This window comes from Prionailurus bengalensis, chromosome D2, assembly GCF_016509475.1.
Source record: "Prionailurus bengalensis isolate Pbe53 chromosome D2, Fcat_Pben_1.1_paternal_pri, whole genome shotgun sequence".
Taxonomy (NCBI): Eukaryota; Metazoa; Chordata; class Mammalia; order Carnivora; family Felidae; genus Prionailurus; species Prionailurus bengalensis.
This window is the reverse complement of record NC_057351.1, coordinates 33,921,202-33,939,852: the sequence shown is the minus strand read 5'-3', so window position 1 is coordinate 33,939,852 and position 18,651 is coordinate 33,921,202. Positions and strand designations below refer to the sequence as shown.

General features: G+C 51.2%; 2 protein-coding genes across 6 annotated transcripts; both read right to left on the bottom strand.

Moving 5' to 3' along the window:
• Positions 1–39: 39 nt before the first annotated feature.
• ZSWIM8 (zinc finger SWIM-type containing 8) lies at positions 40–14,362 on the bottom strand. Of its 5 annotated transcripts, none has more exons than XM_043598071.1 (26): positions 13,668–14,362; positions 11,168–11,321; positions 10,840–10,934; positions 10,491–10,663; positions 10,208–10,315; positions 10,011–10,092; positions 9,756–9,876; positions 9,318–9,519; positions 8,996–9,171; positions 7,630–8,623; positions 6,742–6,873; positions 6,426–6,605; positions 6,131–6,314; positions 5,823–5,921; positions 5,142–5,266; positions 4,475–4,715; positions 4,217–4,375; positions 3,891–4,119; positions 3,432–3,721; positions 3,066–3,289; positions 2,054–2,542; positions 1,641–1,824; positions 1,360–1,536; positions 1,072–1,191; positions 638–748; positions 40–517 (listed from the first exon to the last, which is right to left on the bottom strand). In XM_043598071.1, exons 1-26 carry the CDS (start codon positions 13,873–13,875, stop codon positions 57–59), a joined length of 5,718 nt encoding a protein of 1,905 aa, XP_043454006.1. In that variant the 5' UTR covers positions 13,876–14,362; the 3' UTR covers positions 40–56. The 5 variants fall into 5 exon arrangements, with proteins under 5 accessions (XP_043454006.1, XP_043454008.1, XP_043454007.1 ...); XM_043598073.1 differs by having other exon boundaries at positions 638–816; positions 13,668–14,355; XM_043598072.1 differs by having other exon boundaries at positions 1,665–1,824; positions 13,668–14,352.
• Positions 14,363–16,014: 1,652 nt separating this feature from the next.
• CHCHD1 (coiled-coil-helix-coiled-coil-helix domain containing 1) lies at positions 16,015–17,286 on the bottom strand. The gene is made up of 3 exons (XM_043598093.1): positions 17,123–17,286; positions 16,881–16,999; positions 16,015–16,316 (listed from the first exon to the last, which is right to left on the bottom strand). Exons 1-3 carry the CDS (start codon positions 17,244–17,246, stop codon positions 16,203–16,205), a joined length of 357 nt encoding a protein of 118 aa, XP_043454028.1. The 5' UTR covers positions 17,247–17,286; the 3' UTR covers positions 16,015–16,202.
• Positions 17,287–18,651: the final 1,365 nt, after the last annotated feature.

Below are 18,651 nucleotides of genomic sequence, written 5' to 3'. Positions count from 1 at the left end.
CTGCACATGGAGGGAAAGAAGGCAAAGGCCCAGGCGGACTAGAGTAAAAAAGGAGTTTATATATTTATAAATGCCAAATAAATACCAGAGGCCACCCAATGCCCCCTCCCAGATAGGGCTGTCTCCCCCAACCCTAGGCTTCTAGGGTTTGAGACATCTTGGCCCCAAGCTACAGCCCAAGAGCAGCTGCCAGTCTGGGCTACCAGAGAACTGAGTGGGGATGATCTGTCCAGCCAAGATTCACTCCCTCTGTGTGAGGGGCCCCCATAGCCACAGGCCTGTATCCCTGTATAGGACCCTAGAGGGGCCAGACTCATGGGGAGAAGGTGGTCATCTCGAGTGAGACCCGCTGCCACAGCTCCTTGGTCTGTTTGCTGCGCTTGAGGTTCTGCAGGATGTCGTTGAACTGCATCATGCCCATGGGTGTCAGACAGAAGGCGCTGCGGGCACTGCGGATCGCATTCACAAAGTCGTCGTAGTCGGCAGGGGTCAGGTGAATCAAACGGTGGTGAATGTACTGGAAGAGGATGAGCCACTAAGCACAGAACCAGGCCCGTCCTCCCTAGCATGCGGGGTAATCAGTTCCATGCCTGCCCAGGAGGTGCTCCACCCTACTCCATACTTCCAGGGTTGTCACCTGCATGTATGCCTGCTGGCAGCGCTGCACCAGTTGGTGGAAGGCCGGGGCACGCAGGTGGTTGTGGGCATGAGCAGGGCTCAGCCGCTGCAGCGTCTCCATGACGATCTCCTGCAGCACAAACGGGCTCAGCACCCCCTTGGCTGCCCCCACACAGAACTGGTGCACGTAGTTCACTCCTGGGGGGCAGGGGGAGGGGCATGAGACGGGGGTGGCCACCTCTGCCCTAGGGACCCAACTTTTATCTCTCAGCTCTGGCCTGGCAGAGAGCCTCCCTCCACCCCAGGAGCTGAGGTAACTCTCCACCCCCCGCGCACGCACACATACCCGACCAAGGCCTCAACTCTGAGCAAGAGCTAGGAAGGAGGTCTGGGACAGGAAGGTGGGGAAAGTGGGTGGGGGCGGACAATGGTCCTGGGGAGGGGAGGTGTTACCCAGCTTTGCTGCCAGCCCCAGCAACCATTTGACATCATCAGTGTAGGGGGGGGAGCGGGAGAAGTTGTTGGGGTGATCGTTGTGTGCCCGGCGACCCAGCATCTCCAGTGCCAGCATTCCTGGGAGAAAAGGGTGGGCACATAGTGAAGGTACATCCTTTTCACCCTGCACCTCAATCTGGTACATCGGACCCCACAACAAACAAAGTAAGAGCTATGGGGAGGGAGGCATCACTAAAGAGCCTCTGGCACAACTGCAGGTGGGGGCACAAAAAAAAGACCTCTCACCAACACGGTAGGCAGCGTGCAGGTGGTGTAGGCTGTGTGGGTTGACAGGCTGACTGTGGGTCTCCTCCTCGGGTGGTGGAAACCCTCCGCTCACCAGAGGGCTGGGCTGTGTAGTCAGAGCAGGCAATGAGGCACCCTGGATGGCTGGAAACGTGGATGCTGGATGGACACTGCTCACTGAGGGTGGGATGAAAGCTATATAAGGAATTCACAGCCCAAAGAGGGATGGAGAGGGTTCCTCCCCCCATCTCCCCTGCCCAGTGTACCTCCCCTCCATTCACCTGTTCCCTGTCCCCACAACTCACAGGCCACACTGGTGGGCAGTGGGAGCCCTGGCTCTGTGTGGTAGGGATGTACTGTGATGGGTGCCATGGAAGGGACGGGGAAAGACACAGCAGTGGCAGCAAGTGAGGGGGGAGTCACTGAGTAAGGGTACTGAGCCCCCAAGAAGGCAGGATGCACACCCTAGAGACAGGGAAAAGAGTAGGAAATTATATTAAGATGTGGTTCTCCCCCTTCATCCCACAAGTGGGTATCCCTACATTTCTTATCTTGGTTGGCCTGAGTCCCCCAGACCCCCACCACCTCACCAAGACAGTCCTATTATTCTCCCAGAGTACCCCACACTCCAACCCCACATGAACTCCTAATGTTCTCCCACGTGCCCAACCCCCCAACAAAACACTGGTCTCACCTGTGGGTATGCAGAGCTGGGCACAGGGAAGACGGCAGGCCGGGGCATATGAGGCATTGGGTGGGCAGGGTGAGCTGGGTGGGTGAGGTATTGAGGGCTGCAGGGCAGGTGGGGCTGTAGAGCAGTGTAGGGGTGCAGGCCAGGGGAATGACCATGCCCCAGTCCTGGACCTGGATATAAACTGGACCCCACTGAGATGACTGGCACCACTGTGGCTGCTGCTGTCACTGCTGCTGCTGCCACTGTAACCGGCTCAGTGCCTGGGCCCCCCCTGCCCTCAGGCAGCCCCCGCCCAGCCTCCCCAGCTGCCCTGATCCCACTGGCACTACAGCTTGTAGCCCCTTCACGGGCTGTGGATGAGCCACCTGCTGTTTGCTCATATAGCCAGAACCACTGGTGAGCAACCTCAAACAACACTTCAGGGTATACACCCCCACCCTTAGCCGCTTCTTCCACTGCCATGCAGGCCTTCTCCAACATCAGGTTATCCTGGAAGGAAGGGGCACAGAAGTTAAGGGGAGGGGCTTTACTCAGGCATGGTTGTAAATGACATTCCAACATCTTCCTCTGAGTTGGCTGGTTCCCAGGGAGGCGTCAGAGTCAGAGCAATGAATGCCTCACACAGACACTGAACAAACACTTGGTGACCAGTTCCAAACTACTTACAGTCCCAGTTCCAAACTAACCTAGCCACTCCCTCCCATCCAGTTCCCACTATCTCCCCAAGGCCTTCCCCAAGTATTCCAACCTGGTGACCACCTTGGTCCCTAACCTATAGATCTCCATTTCCTTATCTATAAAACAGGAATAATCCTAACCTCAGAGTCGTAAGGCAAAAGAAGTAATAGATGTGCTAATGTGAAAGTGCATTAATATGTCAAGTGTCACCATAATAGCACAAACTAGAAAATTTGTGAACTTTAAGATTTGGAAATCGAGCTGGGCTGTTAGTTTTCCCCATGTCCCTTCCTAGATACCTGAAAGCAAGTCCCCAGATTGCCTGTAGAAATACCTGCTCCTTGCACTGCACCAGGGCCCGCTGGATCTCATTGGGGTTCAATGCATGGGCATGAGGCAGGCAGCTTAGGGCTAACTCCGCTGCTGCCCTCACCATATTGGAGTCTCGTGCCCGTGATGCCCTGTCAGCCAGGGATGCAACCTCAGGGGGCGTCAGGTGTCCATCCCAGCATTCTACCAGTATAGTCAGGGCTGCACTACCAATCTCCATTGCCTGACCTTCAAGGAAAGGAGCAAAAAAAAAAAAGGGGGGGGGGGTTAGTATGGTGTCTTCTATCAGATCAGTAACTCCACAAGGATAAGACTCTCATTTCTATCAATTAATCCCCAACCCATTCCCAAATCAAGATACTGGGTTTACCTGTAATCCAGGAAACGTGCGAAGAATAAGTACGTGAGAGCCAGTTGGGAGAAACAAAGTTGTGCAGGCCAAGGGCATAAAGCCCAATCTCGAAGGCGCAAAGGTGCAGGTTGCGGTGAGGACCCTGATGGCCCCCTGAGGAAGATGGATGTGTGAAAATGGAAGTGCTGCTGTTGCCCCCTGCCTTGATCAGCACCGTCTTCGCCAGTTCGAAGTAGAAGTGTGCAGCTGCCTCTGATGGCTGATTGGGTACATGGGGGGCATGACTCTCGGGACGGCGGCCCTTGTACCTGAGGGGGCAATGGGGTAGGGACGGGGATTGGGGTTTCTCTGAAATGGGTGTCCAGGTAGGCAGGAAAGAGCAGGATAAGTGGTGTCGCTTGGGGAACAATAGTTGGATTACACCAGGGATGTGACTCTGAGGGTGGGCCAGATGAGAGGAGTATTTCTTCCACTGACCTGCCAACTTCAACGGTCTTTGCCCGGGCCCCTCCACTGGCACTGGCCCGGCGACTTCCACTGGAGGATGAGGAGCCCAGAGAGTCCGAGGAAGAGCTGCTAATGCTGTCACTGTCCTGTCCTCGGCCCCAGGAGGTGGGGGCCCAGCCCCCTCGAAGTGGCCTCCGGCTTAAGGTGGGGGAACTATCCGATGTTGTTTCAGGGGCACTGCTGTCAATGCTGGCCATGCCTAACTCCCCAAGACAAATCAGTCTCAGAAGCTAGAAGTTACAGAATTCACACTTCAGGAAATCCCTCCCTCCATGTCATCCCACAGGCTGTCATACCTGTGTGTTTCTTCTTAGGCCGCCCTGGGGAGCCCCAACCCCGTCCATTGTAGCCTCCACGACTGCCAAGTGCCAGGCGGCTGGGAACCTTCCCTTCCGCCCTTGGGGTCAAAGCTGCCTCAGATGGGAGGCCCTCACAGGGAGAATGTGGGGAACTTTCTAGGTGGGGAAAATAGGACATTGGGATAAGCCCAGTAAAGGGGACCCCAACATGAATCCATACCATTCATCCCCCCCTGCCCAGTGCCCCCACCTCACCAGGCACATTCTTCTCTGTGAAGCCCTCATTGGGGCCTGGCCCAGCCCCTGCCACATTCCCTGGCTGAGGAGGCCCTGCAGAGCCCGAGGTCAGTGGTTGCAGGGCCCCTGGGGCAGATGGGCCCCCATGCTTTGAAGGGGACCTCTGGCTGGCTGTGGCTGGGCGGCTGGATGAGTAGAATGAACTCAGTGTCTGGGGCTTATGCGTCTGGCTCTCTCGGTCCAAGAGTTTGTCTAAGATCTGAAGAAGAGAGAAGCAGTGACAGGATGCCCTTTATATCCTGACTTCTATTTCTATTACCTTACTTTCTCTTTGAAACAGCTTAATACTACCTCTTCGGGAAGCCTTCCCCAGTCACAACCATAGGAGAACCTCCTGGATGATAGGCACCGGCTTACATATCTTGATATCCTAACACTTAACACAGGACTGACTACATTGATATTCAGTAAATATTGAAACAAATGAGTAACTGCTTCTTTTCTTTCATCCCCTGCCCAAGCACTCCTACGAGAACCATTGGTCTTATTCTTTATCAAGTGTCCCCAAGATTTTCCACTTATCCCCTATGGGCAGTATAGCCCTTTCCTCATTGGACTGCAATCCTCTGAGAAAGGGTAAAATTTTGCTCTCTGCCTGTCAAAATCCTAGTACTTCAGTCCCTACCTTTTTGAGCTTGGCTTGATCATCCTTGTAAGTGATCATTAGTGCCAGTGCCAGGTCACCCTTCTCCCGACGTGTGCCTTCACACAGGAGGGGATGCTCTGCCTCGCTCACTGTTGTCTTCATACCTGTGAGAAGAAGGGTCTCATAGGGACTGAGAATGGCCATAACTCCCAAGACAGCCAAAGTGAACAGGCCAGGGCTGCCCAGCCACCAGCATATGTGAGATAAGGAGTTCTCCTGGTCCAACCCACATCCCCTGTAGAAGGTCCCAATTGCCTATTACATCCGGCCTTAGCTCTGATCTGCTTTTTACGACCTTCATAATTGGCCCACTCTACCTTCATGGCATACCCATCACTTCAAGGAAGTATGACTCCTTGCCCTCATTAAGACTTGATGGTCCCTGTCTTTATTCATGGTGTTTTGTCCCCTTACCAAAAACTTAACTGATCTTTTGACCTACATTCCGTATTCTATACCCTTCCTGAATCCTTTTCTTACATTTTGTGTGCCATAGCACACCTTTTGTCCGTAAATTCTTGACTGTACTACCTGGTTCAAACATGTCACATTCTGGCTGTCCCACTACCATACCACCCCTTCAAACAGGGACCATGTCTCATGCCCTTCAAGGCCTGGGCCAACTAGCTCACAGAAGTGCTCAAGATACTCCAGACTCACCTAAGGCAGCAACTGCTGCTTCAAATCCCAGCTCCTCATCCCCAGGCATCTCGTTGTTCCAGTTACGACTTGGTGGCCGGGAACCCGTGGGAGAAACCACTGGATGAAAGGTGGAATAAGTCAGGCAGAAAGAAGTGTCATTGGAAAGAATGAAATGTAGGCAACCCAAGACCCTCATCATTCCAGACCACTCATGAAGTTGCCTGATGGGTCCTAAGGATAATTCAGAGCCTTGGGCCTCTTGGTTTCTCCTTAGAGAAAACTACTCCTACCCAAGATCCCCACTTGAGTAGAGTCACGCACCATACCTGGAGCACAGAGAACGTCAAAGATGAAACTGGCCAGCATGAGAGGCAAAACGGGCCGATAGTCACAGAGTGTCCCCTCCCGAAGCTCCTCTGCCCGGCACCGCATGGTACTCATCTCACTTGGACCCAGAGGAATCTTCTTGAGCAGGGCAGCCACCTCAGACTCCTGGTATGCCAGCTTCACCTAAGGATACAGGAAGAAACTCAGACCCCTAACACTTCAGTAGAGATCAAGCTGTAAGTCTCTGAGGAGTCCCTGAGGAGACTGCAGTACAAGGCTGATGGAACCTCCGACCTCCAAGGCCTTGGTAGAAGCTGGGGGCCGCTGTAGCTCCAAGGCAAACATGCCAACTCGGAAGGCCAGGTTGTGGTGCTCTGGGCGTTCACTTAGCACTGTCAACAGGAAGGCTGCCTTCGTCAGGGTGTTGGTAGCCACCCAGGTCTGACGGCTTGTAGATACCTTGTTCTTCTTGCCCTAAAGAGAGGAAGTACAAGGAAGCAGACATATGAGTCTGACTCATCTTGGTGGAGTGAGGAGGCTCTCACTTGGGGTGGGGCACAGAAGAGGGTTAGCAATAAATGGGGGGAGAGGGGAATGGGGGGTCTCTCACCTTGGCAGGGGGCGGCTCTACCTTGAGGTCAGGTGGGTTGGCTAGCAGGTCCTGGGCAAGCTCCACAGTGAGGCGGGAGGCCTCACTGCTGTAGCCGTGCGCATGCAGGGCCTCAGCACAGGCAAACAATATCTGGAGAGGACGGGCACCACACAGGTTGAAGCCCCAACTTCCAGGGGCAGGACACCATATTCATACTCAAGCAGCAAACATCCCATGAGTACCTGCTATATGCTAGGCCCTATGCTGGTCCTGGGTATACCACAGGAACTTATAGTCTGATTAGAGAAACAGACACACGAACGCACAAACCAGTGTGAAGCCAGCTACCACTGGGAAAGGCCAAGAGGGGCATAGGTAAGATACTTCACTGGGACCTGGGGCAAAGGGGCAAGCTCAGGGAAGACTTCCTAGAGGAAGTGATCTCTAAGATACCTGAGACCTGCAGAAAGAACAGAAGCTAGCCAGGAAAGGTGAGGGAAGAAGATTCTAGGCAGACAGGCCAATCTGTGCAAATGTAAGGATGCGAGAGAGAGCATGGCAAGCTAGAGGAATGGTTCGACTGACTGTAGTAGAAAGGGCAGAATGCCTAGATGAGGCTGAAAAAGCATACAAAGATCAGACCAAGTGAGGCCTCACAGGTCATGCCAAGGGCAGTGGGAAACCACTGAAGACTTTTAAGCAGCAGAGGGACACAATCAGACATTTCAGGAATATCAATATGGAAGCAGTGAAAAGAATGGACTGTAGGCAGGGAGGCCAGACAGGAGCCCGCTAAAGGCTTCTAACAGCCTCACTACAGTCCTGACATTCCCAGTTAGAGCCAGATGGCCCCTCTCCCAGCTGTAGCGAAAGAGCACCCTCAGTGTCCCCTCAGAGTCCCCTCACCTCCATGCGGCTCTCCTGTTCCAGTGGCTTCAGCCCAGCAAACAGGTCGTGCTCCTCCCCAGCCCCGCCCTCAGCCTTCTCTTCCTCGCCTCCAGCCCCATCCTGGGCATTCAGATAATATGCCTGGTAGTCATCATCCTCCTCTCCAACTGCAGTGGCTGCCTCTTTGGTTTTGGGGAGCCCATTGCCACTCTCATCTGTGGAAGGGAGGTCATCCCGGGTACAGACCTCCCCAGGCAGTAGGCCATGGGGGCCAGCAGAGGCTGTGGGAGGCTCAGGCCCTTCTGAGAAGTACACACCACCATCTTCTTCATAAGTATCTGGGGGTTCAGGAAGGAAGGTGGAAGGACCACGGGAGCCACCAGGAGGAGGGCAGGGTGGTGGGCTCTCAGGGAATCCACCAAAGGTGCTGGCCTCTGCACCGAGGGCCAGGCTGCTGTCATCCAGGCTCATCTCAGCCAGATCCGGCTCCAGGGAGCTGTCTTCGCTGCTCAGCCGTCGCTTGCTCCCACCGCCTGCTGATCCCTTGCCCCCACTGCCAGCCCCACCCAGTGCCTTGGCTTTGCCCCCACCTGGACCCATCTTATGCAGAGACTTATCTCCCCCCTCAGCAGAGAGGCGGCGGGGACCCCGCTGCGATGAGGGGACCCCCTCACCCAATCCCTTGCGCTTGGCCCCAGGCTCCTTGGGCCGCACAGCTGGCTCAGAAGGAAGAGATCGGGGCCGCTCCCGGGATTCCTCCAGGCCCCCAGATCGGGAGGCACCTGGCCGAGGGGGCAGGGCTCGGGCCCAGCACAGTGCCAACTTCCGGTCGGTGCCGCTGTAGGTGACACCAGGGAGTGGGTAGGCCTCTTCCCAGTTGAAGTAGCAGGCCTCCACCGCTGGCCGGAAGCCAGGGAAGAGCCGCTCCAGGGTCTTTTTGTGCTGTCCCCGCTTCACATTCTCAATCACCTTCAGTTGCCACTGGCGTAGCTGGGCACACAATTCCCGGCGGCTGTGGGAACAAAGTTGGGGAGGTTGCTGGGGGGCTACATTCTGTTCTGAGAAGGGATGGAAGGAGATAGAGCAGGCATAACCCCCAGAAGGAGGGTACAGGAAGGGACCCAGGGAAGAACTTCTTGAGCCAGCTCATACACATCACTCCAATACTCAGGTATTTGGGAAAGTGGGAGCTATTTAAGGGAGGAAAGGAAGAGAGCTTCTCAGAAAAAGGACGCCTAAATCACTGGTAACCTTAACGCTCAGTACCTCCCATTTCCCTAGGACTAGAAGAATAGTACGTTTCTATGTGCACATGATATGAGGCCTTGGACTGTCCTGGGCTGGCCCAATATCCGTGCTGTGATGAGCCTAGGGGGAGACTCACCGCTGGGGGCTGAGTGCAGGGTCCAAAACAGCTAGCCTCCACAGTGTGACCATCTCATCACACATGCTGGCACATGCATGGGCCGCTACCTCTGACTGCCCATTGCTACGGCCCGTGTGTCCACTGGCGCTGCTGTGTGAGGCTGAGGTGCGCACGCTGTACCACCAACCTGTTATCTGGAAACAGAGAGCTCTGAGATGCACCTAATAGTTTGGAGAAAAGAAGAGCAGCCCTCCCCAGTGTCCCTGTCAGCAAGAGGCAAATGAAGTTAAGGGAAGGAGAAAATGAACCACAGTGGGGCCACCCAACTCTGGAGGGTTACCTGTTCATAGGTGAGGCACTGGTCAGTGAGGATTTCCAACAAAGGGGCAGCATTGCTGTCTCTCCGTTTGAACATCTCCCGCACAATGCTAAGTAGGTTCCAGACACCCTCTGGCTCGCGGCCCCTCAGAGGGCGCAGCAGACATGCCCATTCAGCAGCAGCTGGAGGCTCCGTGGAAGACAGATACATGGAGTTCACATCACTGTGAAGGTAATGGAGTGGAAAATGATTACTCTGAGATGGGGCTGCATACGACAGGTGAAAGTGCACCAGGGCTTTGACACAAAAGAGGCCCTGACCCAAAATACAGAGTGTAGGAGACAAAAGATGTCTACAAAAATTCCTGAGGCACAGGTATTAACAGAGCAAAGGATCAATTAACAGCCTGAGGGTTGTTCCCTTCCACCATAGACACAGACAGAGAGAGATCCAATTTACCTGAAGACCACAGGCGAAGGTCCACAGAACTTGTGTAGTGTCTTCTTGATGTTATCAGTGAGTGTTGACTCATCCAAATACCATGTACTCTGGTCAGAGGCAGAGGGCCCTGCTGTGGGGTCTGGGGATGATAGGTAGTCAGTTACATAGAGATAGGGGCCTGGATTCACTTGACAACAGCAAGCTTTTAGTAAGTGGTGCTCTGCACCACCAGCTTTCTTCCTTCCAACTGCCCTTCCTTCTCTCCACACTCACCGGGGGCTCCACACACTGTATTGATGGCTGTTGACTGGGAAGAGAGGAGTTCATCCAGAAGACGCTGGGCCGTGGGGAGGATCTGAGGGGGAAAGGGACAAAGGCATAAGTGACCCAAGTTGGCCTTGGCCTAACATGAAGACTAATATGCAGTCCTGGAGCTTAGAGTTGGAGAAGGGTGTCCCAACCTCACTCACCTGCTGAGGGAGCTCACTGATGAGGTACTGAGCAAACTTCTGCAGCTGGTCCCTCTGCAGCCGAGACAGGGACTCTGATACTGGGGCACGCAAGCAGACTGCAGAAGCCTGAAGGAGAAACAGAGAGAAACAGAACAAGCTGGAAAAGGTTTGCTGACACTGGAGCAAGGGAAAGACAGGCAGATTAAGGGAGGCGAGGAGGCTCACATTGTGGCCAGGCATGCAGCAGAGAAGGGGGGGATGGAGCGTAGGATAGGGCCAGGATAAATTGGGAGGGCCTCACGTTGTGGATGCGGAAGAGACAGAGTGCCACGACGTGAGTGCACCATTTGGCCCCAGCCCCACAGGTGCAGCTGCAGGAAGTGACCCGGCAGCGGTCAAACATCACAGCCACGTTGTAGGCCCCTTTGGGGGGGACCATCTGAGGTGGCACCACTGTAGCACTCAGGTGGAACCCTGGGGAGAAACATGGGTATGGTCAGGGAGAGCCATCAAGACATAATTCTCTGCCCTCAACCCTGGCCCTGCAGTTATTCCAACAACCTGCTCCAGCTTCTTGCAGTAGGTCCTTAACTCATAATACAGGGGATGGGCAGAGCAGGGGGTGCCACAGGGCATGATGGGACCCTTACCTATCTGCAGTGGGTCTTTCACAGCCCTCATGCGGAACAGCTGGTCCCCTCGCTGGAACTCATCGGCACTGCCATTGGCCAGGCACGAATACAGCCTGGGAGTGAAGAAGAGGACACAGCCACAACTCAGCAAACAACCTGTCAGAGACCACAATGCCCTGGACACGCTCTCCCCAGTGTCACTCCCTCTTGGGGAAAATCCCAGGCACTCCTCCCCTTGTCTTCTTCTTACAACCCCAAACACAGTATCTCCTTTGTTCTGGAGGAAACCCAGCACACAGTGTGGAATATCAGGACCCACTCCCCACCATCAGTCCTTTAGCCTCACCGGATATCCTCTTCATTCTCAGGGAAGCTCCAAAAAGCAATTCGGAGCTGTAGCTGCTCAGGCACTGGGGGATAAACTTTCTCCACCACTTCAAATGGGATATGAAATGCCACCTGCTTTGCTGAGAGCTCCACCAATGGGATCACAAGTCCATCTTTGGAAACAAAGGTTTAGGTGAGGGTAAAGAGAAGGGGAAATGAAAAGGGTCATGATTACCTGGCACCAATGCCAGCGCCTAACATCTTGGGCCCCACCTTCACTATGAAAGAAAAGGGAGATCTGGATGAAAAACCAAGGGACCCTCCTGTTAGGATACATCAACTCTTAAGATTTCATCTGGGGGAGGGGAGCTAACCAACTGCAGCCCATAACTTGCTACCTAAGGTCTAGAACAGAAGATACCACAGATATCCCAGAAACTCCTGGCCAAACAGGTGTGTTCCAGGATCCTAGCAAGTAACCCTCTCACATGGCTTGGCATCTAATTTCCCTTACACCTAGCACTTTATATTTATACTACATTGTTAATGTCTCTCCCCTGACATTCTCTTCTCCAACTGCTTTTTACTATCCCTTTTTCTCTAGATTATTCTAGGCCTCTAACTAAGGAGAGGAGACAGGCCAGAGCCCAAAGGAGTTAAGAGAGGGACCTCCAGTAGCAAGAGAGGCTGCATGTCCCTTGGCACACCTGATCCTTGGCTTCCTACAATTGGAAGCCTGGGAAGGGGGATGGGGAGGAAGATGGGTTATCCCAAGGGAACCTAGCTGCTGCTCCTGAAAACACCTGGAGTAGGATGGAGTTACCACTCAAGGTTTCCCACACTGTTTTAATCAATAAATGGTGAAGGGCGCCCAGGTGGCTTAGTCGGTTACGCGTCTAACTCTTAGTTTCAGCTCAGGTCAAGATTTTCGTGGTTTGTGAGTTCGAGCCCCGCACAGGCTCTGCACTGACAGCGTGATGCCTGCTTGGGATTCTCTCTCTCCTCTCTCCACCCCTTCCCTGCTTGCTCTCTCTCTCTCTCTCTCTCAAAAATAAATAAATTTTTAAAAAGGTGAAACGCGACAGACTGCATACATATCTCACCAAATTGCTGGTCAAATTAGAAGACAGATCAGAAAATCATGGAGCTGAAAGAAACCTCTTTTTTTTTTTTAAAAAAAGTGAACCTCCTTATTTTACAAGTGAGAGACTGAGAGTACCCCGGGATGGCAGCGGGTTTGAGGAATGACATGCTTTTCTAGATTTTAACCTATTCAGGAAGATACCAGTATGTTGATAATTTTCACCTTCATTACTTCAGTTACTTCCCTCAAAGTGAAGGAGCTCTAAGCCCCAAGGCTACCCACACATGCAAATGTGAAAAAGCAAAGAGACCACAGAAGACCCACAGTGAAACTGCCTATGATCTTTGTGCATGTGTGGGTGTATGTGCACAGAACATATGCTACCTCTCCAGCTGAAGTTGAACACTACCACTCCTAACAAGTGACATATGTACACTTTTTTGTCCCAAAAGGGTGCTAGAAATCTCTGCAGGGAAGTTTGGAAAACGGGAGTTTGGAATGGCCGGAGTACAATCACAATCCCAACTGCTGAAAAAAGTCAGCTTGCATTGAGGCCCAGAACAAAAACTGTGCCATGAGGAAGGCAGGAAAGGATGTGGTAAGTCTTGAGCCTGTGGAGCTTCACTTATCATCACTCTTCCCTCAATCCCCTTTAATAAAAGCAAAATTCTTCACAGCACTAATCAGTTAATTCACTGAAAGACCCCAGGATGAAAGAAACTCACAGCACAAAGCAGGAAGAGCATTTCATAAGGAGACTCTAGAGACAGTTTCCTACACTCTTCCCCAGGCCCCAGATGATAGAAATCTAGGGCTCTAATCCAGTGGTCCCAGCTTCTGACAGCTGTTCAATATGGACAAGAAACAAGCCTCTGATTTGAACCTATGTGACTATGGAATCTCCAGTTCACCTCCACTTTCCTATGAGTGGAATCCCTTCTTGGTGTAGCCAGAATCAGAGATCATCATCACCCCTAACAAGAAGCTCCCAATGCACTTTGCAATGGGGGTGACACGCCTCAAGTGGTCCCTTCTTCACAATCCACTCCCTACCCTCCTTCTCTTCTATTTTCTGGCTTGCCGCGGGCTTAACTAGGTAAGTATTCCCAAGTCAGAGGAGTTTTTTCTTCTATTCCATTACTAAGGCAAATGAACCACAAAAAAAATCTACTTTCTGTCGCTAATCGTATCCAACCCAGAATTTCCCAGCCATCACTCCAACACACACACACACACACACACACACACACACACACACACACACACACGCTGGTGTGGAGAAGCCAACCCCAGGAAGACTCGAAAAGCGAGTCCAGAAGTCCGTTCCAAGCTGCTCGGGACAGCTCGCGGTCCGGGACAGCTCCCGAGCGGGGACAGCTCCCCAGCAAGGCCTGAGCAGAGCCAGCCCGTTCCCTTCCCCCCAGCTCACCCTTACCTCGCATTCTGGTACCGCCACTGCCACCTCCGCCACCGCCGCCAGTGGGGGAATTGGGCCCCGCTGACTGTTTGCGCCATCCCCGCCAGTTCTGGCAGAGACTCTCGGCCTCGGAGATGAAGGAACAGAGAGAATCCTCCTCAAAGCGGTCCGAATCTTCAAATGAAAAGCGCTCTCCGTCCTCCCACTCCGCGAACATCAGCTCCATGGGGCCTGCACCCCCCGGGGCCGGGTCCCCCCCCGCGGATCCGGGGCCTGGGCCGCCGGCCGGGGGCTGAGGGGAGGCCCGGGGCCTGAGGGGCGAGCCGGGGCTGGGGGTGGCCGGGGCGCTCAGGGCGGCCGTGCCGGACGAGGATCTCAAGCCTGGAAGGGATATGGGACCGGGCCTCGCCCAACTGCGAGGTGCGAACGGGGATCGTGGCCAGTATTCGAGACTCTGGGCCCGGACGAAGCGCTCGGCAGCCGGGGCCTCTCCGCGGCTGCGGCGCCGCCTCCCCCATCAGCTGATCTGAACTTCCGGCCGCGCCGGCCACCACCACTTCCGCCTCACGCGCTTGGGAACCAGACCCGGTACCGGCAGATGTAGAGGACCCGTTTGTTTAATTGCTACATTTCCTGCCTCTTTTTTCTCGAAGCCACCCTCAGATACTGTAAGAAGGAACTGACTACCAGAGATACATGAAATGACTACAAATCCCAGCAATAACTCGGCGTCCATAATGTCCCCAAGGAATAAACAGCCGCCATGAATGCCGGGAATCGTAGGCTGTCAAGCGGTACACAGGACAACTGGGTGGAGTCATTGTCTCAACTCCGGATAGGCCCTGGGGCCGCATCACCTTCTGGGAGTTGTAGTCCAGAAGCCTGCATTCCATTAGATTTTTTCTAAGATCTGATCAGGAAAGCACCCTGAAAAGAATGCATTTGATTTCGGGAAATGGTTGTACTGTTTTGTCAGTGGGTCCTTTGAATCCAGGAGTTCTTAGCCTTTTTTTGTGGTACGGACACCTTGGCAGCCTGGTGAAGTCCCTGGACCTCCTTCTCAGATTGTTTATAAATGCACAAAATATATAACTTACAAAGGAAATGAATTATATTGAAATACGATTATCAAAATATTAACAAATTTGTAACGTAGTAATACTTCTTTATTTACACATTAAGTAAAGTCCAGCAGCAAGGGTAACTACCATAATTTTGAAGCTAGTGATAGGTATAAATGATATTGAGGTACCTGCAACCTACTATATGAAAATATTATAATCTCATATAGGTATTGCTAATTAATACTGTGGTTTGTTTTCTATGGTCCTAACTGAAATGCTAAATTTCAGTTGTGGTTAAAGATAAAAAATTTTCCCATCCACATCCACAGACCTCCTACTGAGAATCTATTGACCCTAGGTTAAGAACTCCTAAGTCCAAAGTGCCTAGGTATTGAGCTTCTTCCTGTAACTAAAAGCCTCAGCTTTCAGAACAAGGCAACTGCCCAGTGCTCTACCCATGAGGTCTGAGGACTATTGGAAGAAGTAGCTGTGTGGGTCAGGGAGGCAAGACCACTTCTTTATCTTAATAATTATCCCACTGGAGCCTTAGAAACCCCACTGATCTTTGTCTATCTAATGCTGCAAGGTATATAGAAAAGGTTAAGTGAATTAAACCTGGAAGGGCAGAGTATATAAAATGTCATACAACTGTTTCTAACATCAAAGGGTCACAAAAGTTAATGCCTTCAGCAACTAGGTGGATAACTTAATGAGAGAAGTGAACAGGTGATACACAAAGAAGATAACTGCCAAATAAGTTTCAGTTTCACCATGTGGAAGAGGCCAATGGCCAGGTCCCTAGAGAATGGAGACAAAAGATAATCAGCTCTACTTGGTTATTGCCATGCAGGGATAAGAAACTGGTGTTTACAGATCCTTTTATTTTTTTAATTGAAAACTAAAAAGGGGATTTTTTTAATGACATTTTTCCTATTTTTGAAGGTGATCGTTTAATTTAAAAACTAATTTCCAATTGTGTTGGCTAAATAAAACACATCTGCAGTTCATCAGTTTGTGAACTTCTGATTATTCTGTGAGCATTTTGCAGGGACTATTTTGCACAAAATGGGTAGTCACTAAATACAGATGATACCGAAAAACTCTGCATATAGGCAGACTTGAACATCCTTATTGCATCCAAAGGCAAGGGCACTAAATGGTTTAAGGACTTCAAAGGCAGAACAAGATGAAAGTTTTTATCCTGCTCCTCGGGCAAATCAAGAAGCAAAGAACTTCCAGAATCTAGGGAAGGATACAGAGTTCAAGTATGGAGGGAGAACCTAATCTACAACAAAGGCCAATTTATCTTCAGAGGATTTTATTTCAAAATAAAGCATAACTTCCACCATGACAATGATTCCAAAGGATGAAAAAGTGTCTTGCCTCCTTTCACCCTGCAAATAGCGCGTGGCAGTGCAAACGTTTCCAAAACACCTACACATAGTTCTCAGTAGCTAACAGTCCAGTCATAGAAAATGCTTCTTCATTTTCAACTGACATGAGATTTGTTAGGAAACCTCTGTAACAATTTATTCAGTTTCTTGGGGGGTAAACCCCCAGATTCTCCCAACGTGTCATGGATTGATCTCATCTTTCGCGCTGCCTGAAAAGACAGAACAAAAACAAAAATGACAGCTCTTAAGTTTGTCCTGACCTAGGCCAACAGTTCTCACAATACCAGAAAGCACACTAATACATTAACCAGCCTGGAAATAGCTGTGTCATCTTCCCAGTCCCCTTTCAACAAAGGGACTTGAGATCTACAGATGACTGTATGACCTGAAGCTACCATGCCAGCTAGCAATTAATTCTAGGTTAAAATCCAAACAACCTGCCTTTCACTATCTATCTTTAGTTCAATTTCAGACAATAATATCTATTTGAGCAGCACGTTAAATTTTACAAAGTGATTTTTTCCCATGTAATTTCCCTTTATGTAATACAAAATTCTGTAAGGTATTAATATTAACCTTATTTTACAACTGGTATAGCTAAAGCTTAGAGCAGTGAAACAAATCGCTCAAGATCACAATGCCTTCAAAACCACAACCTTTTCCACTTGGGCGTTAGTGAAATCATTCCCACAACTTTCCTTGCCTTGTATAATTGCTTGTATCCCCCCACCCCCATTCTCTCCCAAGATGACACCCTAAGAGCCTTCTGTCACCTCGGCCCTCGAAGCACAATCGAAGAATTCCTTGATCTCTTTTCTGCACGCTTCGTCGCGGAATTCATTCTGCTTCCAACATGCCATCATCACCGACATTTCTGTGATACAAGTCGCCTCTGGAGGAGCAGAACGGGAAGACCCTCAGTCACCCTTACCTTATCTTGTAGCCCTCCCACCCAGCCGCCCCGTTCATCCCTCGGACTTCTGCTCTGGGAGCCTCCTTGGCTCCAACTGCTCACCGCCTCTCTCCCGGCGTCGTTCTCCGACACGATTAGCTAGGATGAGCGGCTTGTTGGGCTTCAGTATAGGTTTCCGTGGGTTTCCCAGCCGCGCTAGCCGACCCCGCAGGCTGGGCGTCGCCATTACGCACCGAGCTCCCGGCAGGCTCTGCGTCACCGTGCGTGACCCTGCGTGACCCCTAAGAGCTCGACGAGGCTTGGCGCGCAGCCTGCCGAAAGCTCGGCTGCCTGCGTGCTTGCTTTTCTTCGCCTCGTAACCCTGCTGCTGGGTTCGGGCACCGGTCGTTCAAGACCTGTGTGCAGGTTAGGAGGAGAGTCTTTGGGGCTCGTGTGCTGACCTAGGCCGCTCCCGGCCCTGAAGTCTGAGGGCGGTCTTAGGCCGGAAACATCCAAGAAAGGGCTCGATAAATGGACACTCATTTATCGTGGTAGCTGGCCGAACTCGAGGGTGATTGACAAAAGCAAGGGCAGGGGATGGGACCGAATCAAAATATGAGACCTTAAGATGTTAGGCTGGGACAGACTATTCTTATGTTTTTAATAAGTCTTCAAGAACTGTTGGATTTTACTACCTTTAAAACCACCCCGAAGCCATAAAGAAAAATTATGCTCATATAAACAGTAGCGACCACTTATATATCGTTTCTTCTTTGTAATGATCTCATTGGGTAGGGTGAAGTTTAAGCGCTTTGGCGTTCATTGTCTAATTTAAGACTCTTTCCAATCCTGTGAAGATACTTGGTGGTATCATTCCTATTATTAGACTTGGCTCTTCAGTTGTGATGCCTAGGTTCATCAGACTTGGCTCTAAGTGACTTTTAGGTGTTTACAAAAAGCACTTCAGGGGCACCTGGGTGGCCCAGTTGGTTAACCCTCTGACTTCATGATCTCAGGTCATGATCTCATGGCTGGTGGGTTCCAGCCCCGTATTGGGCTGGAGCCTGCTTCAAATTCTGTCTCCCTCTCTCAAAAATAAATGAAACATTCAAAAAGAAACAAACAACTCAGTTCAAAGATGTGCCAAGGATTCTCAAGGCATTTATAACAACTTCAAGAAATGTTTCTGGTAACCGAAGCATAACTTGAGCAAGCTTTTAGTTCATAAGATGACTACTTTGGAGGAGCAATATGTATTTGGTTGTGTAAAATTTAGTGTGCTAAAATCATTTATCACAGACGTTTAATCTTCCCATTGATCTCTGCATGACTGGTTCTTTTTCTTCTGTTCTCAGTTCCTGTCAGAGAGGCCTTCCCTGACTTCCCATATCTCTCCATTATCAAGCTGTTTTATTTTCTTCATAGCACATATCACAGTCTGAATTAACTTGTTCATTTAATGTGTGTTTATGGCCTCACCACCGACACCCATTTAAAATGTAAGTGCCATGAGAGACAGGACCTTGTCTTACTGAATTCCTAGTACCTAGAATAGTGATAATAAATACTTGTTAAGTGAACAAGTGTTTCACATATTTTTCCAAGTCTCCAAGTGTATCATACTCAGCCCAGAAATATAAACAAGCAGCAGA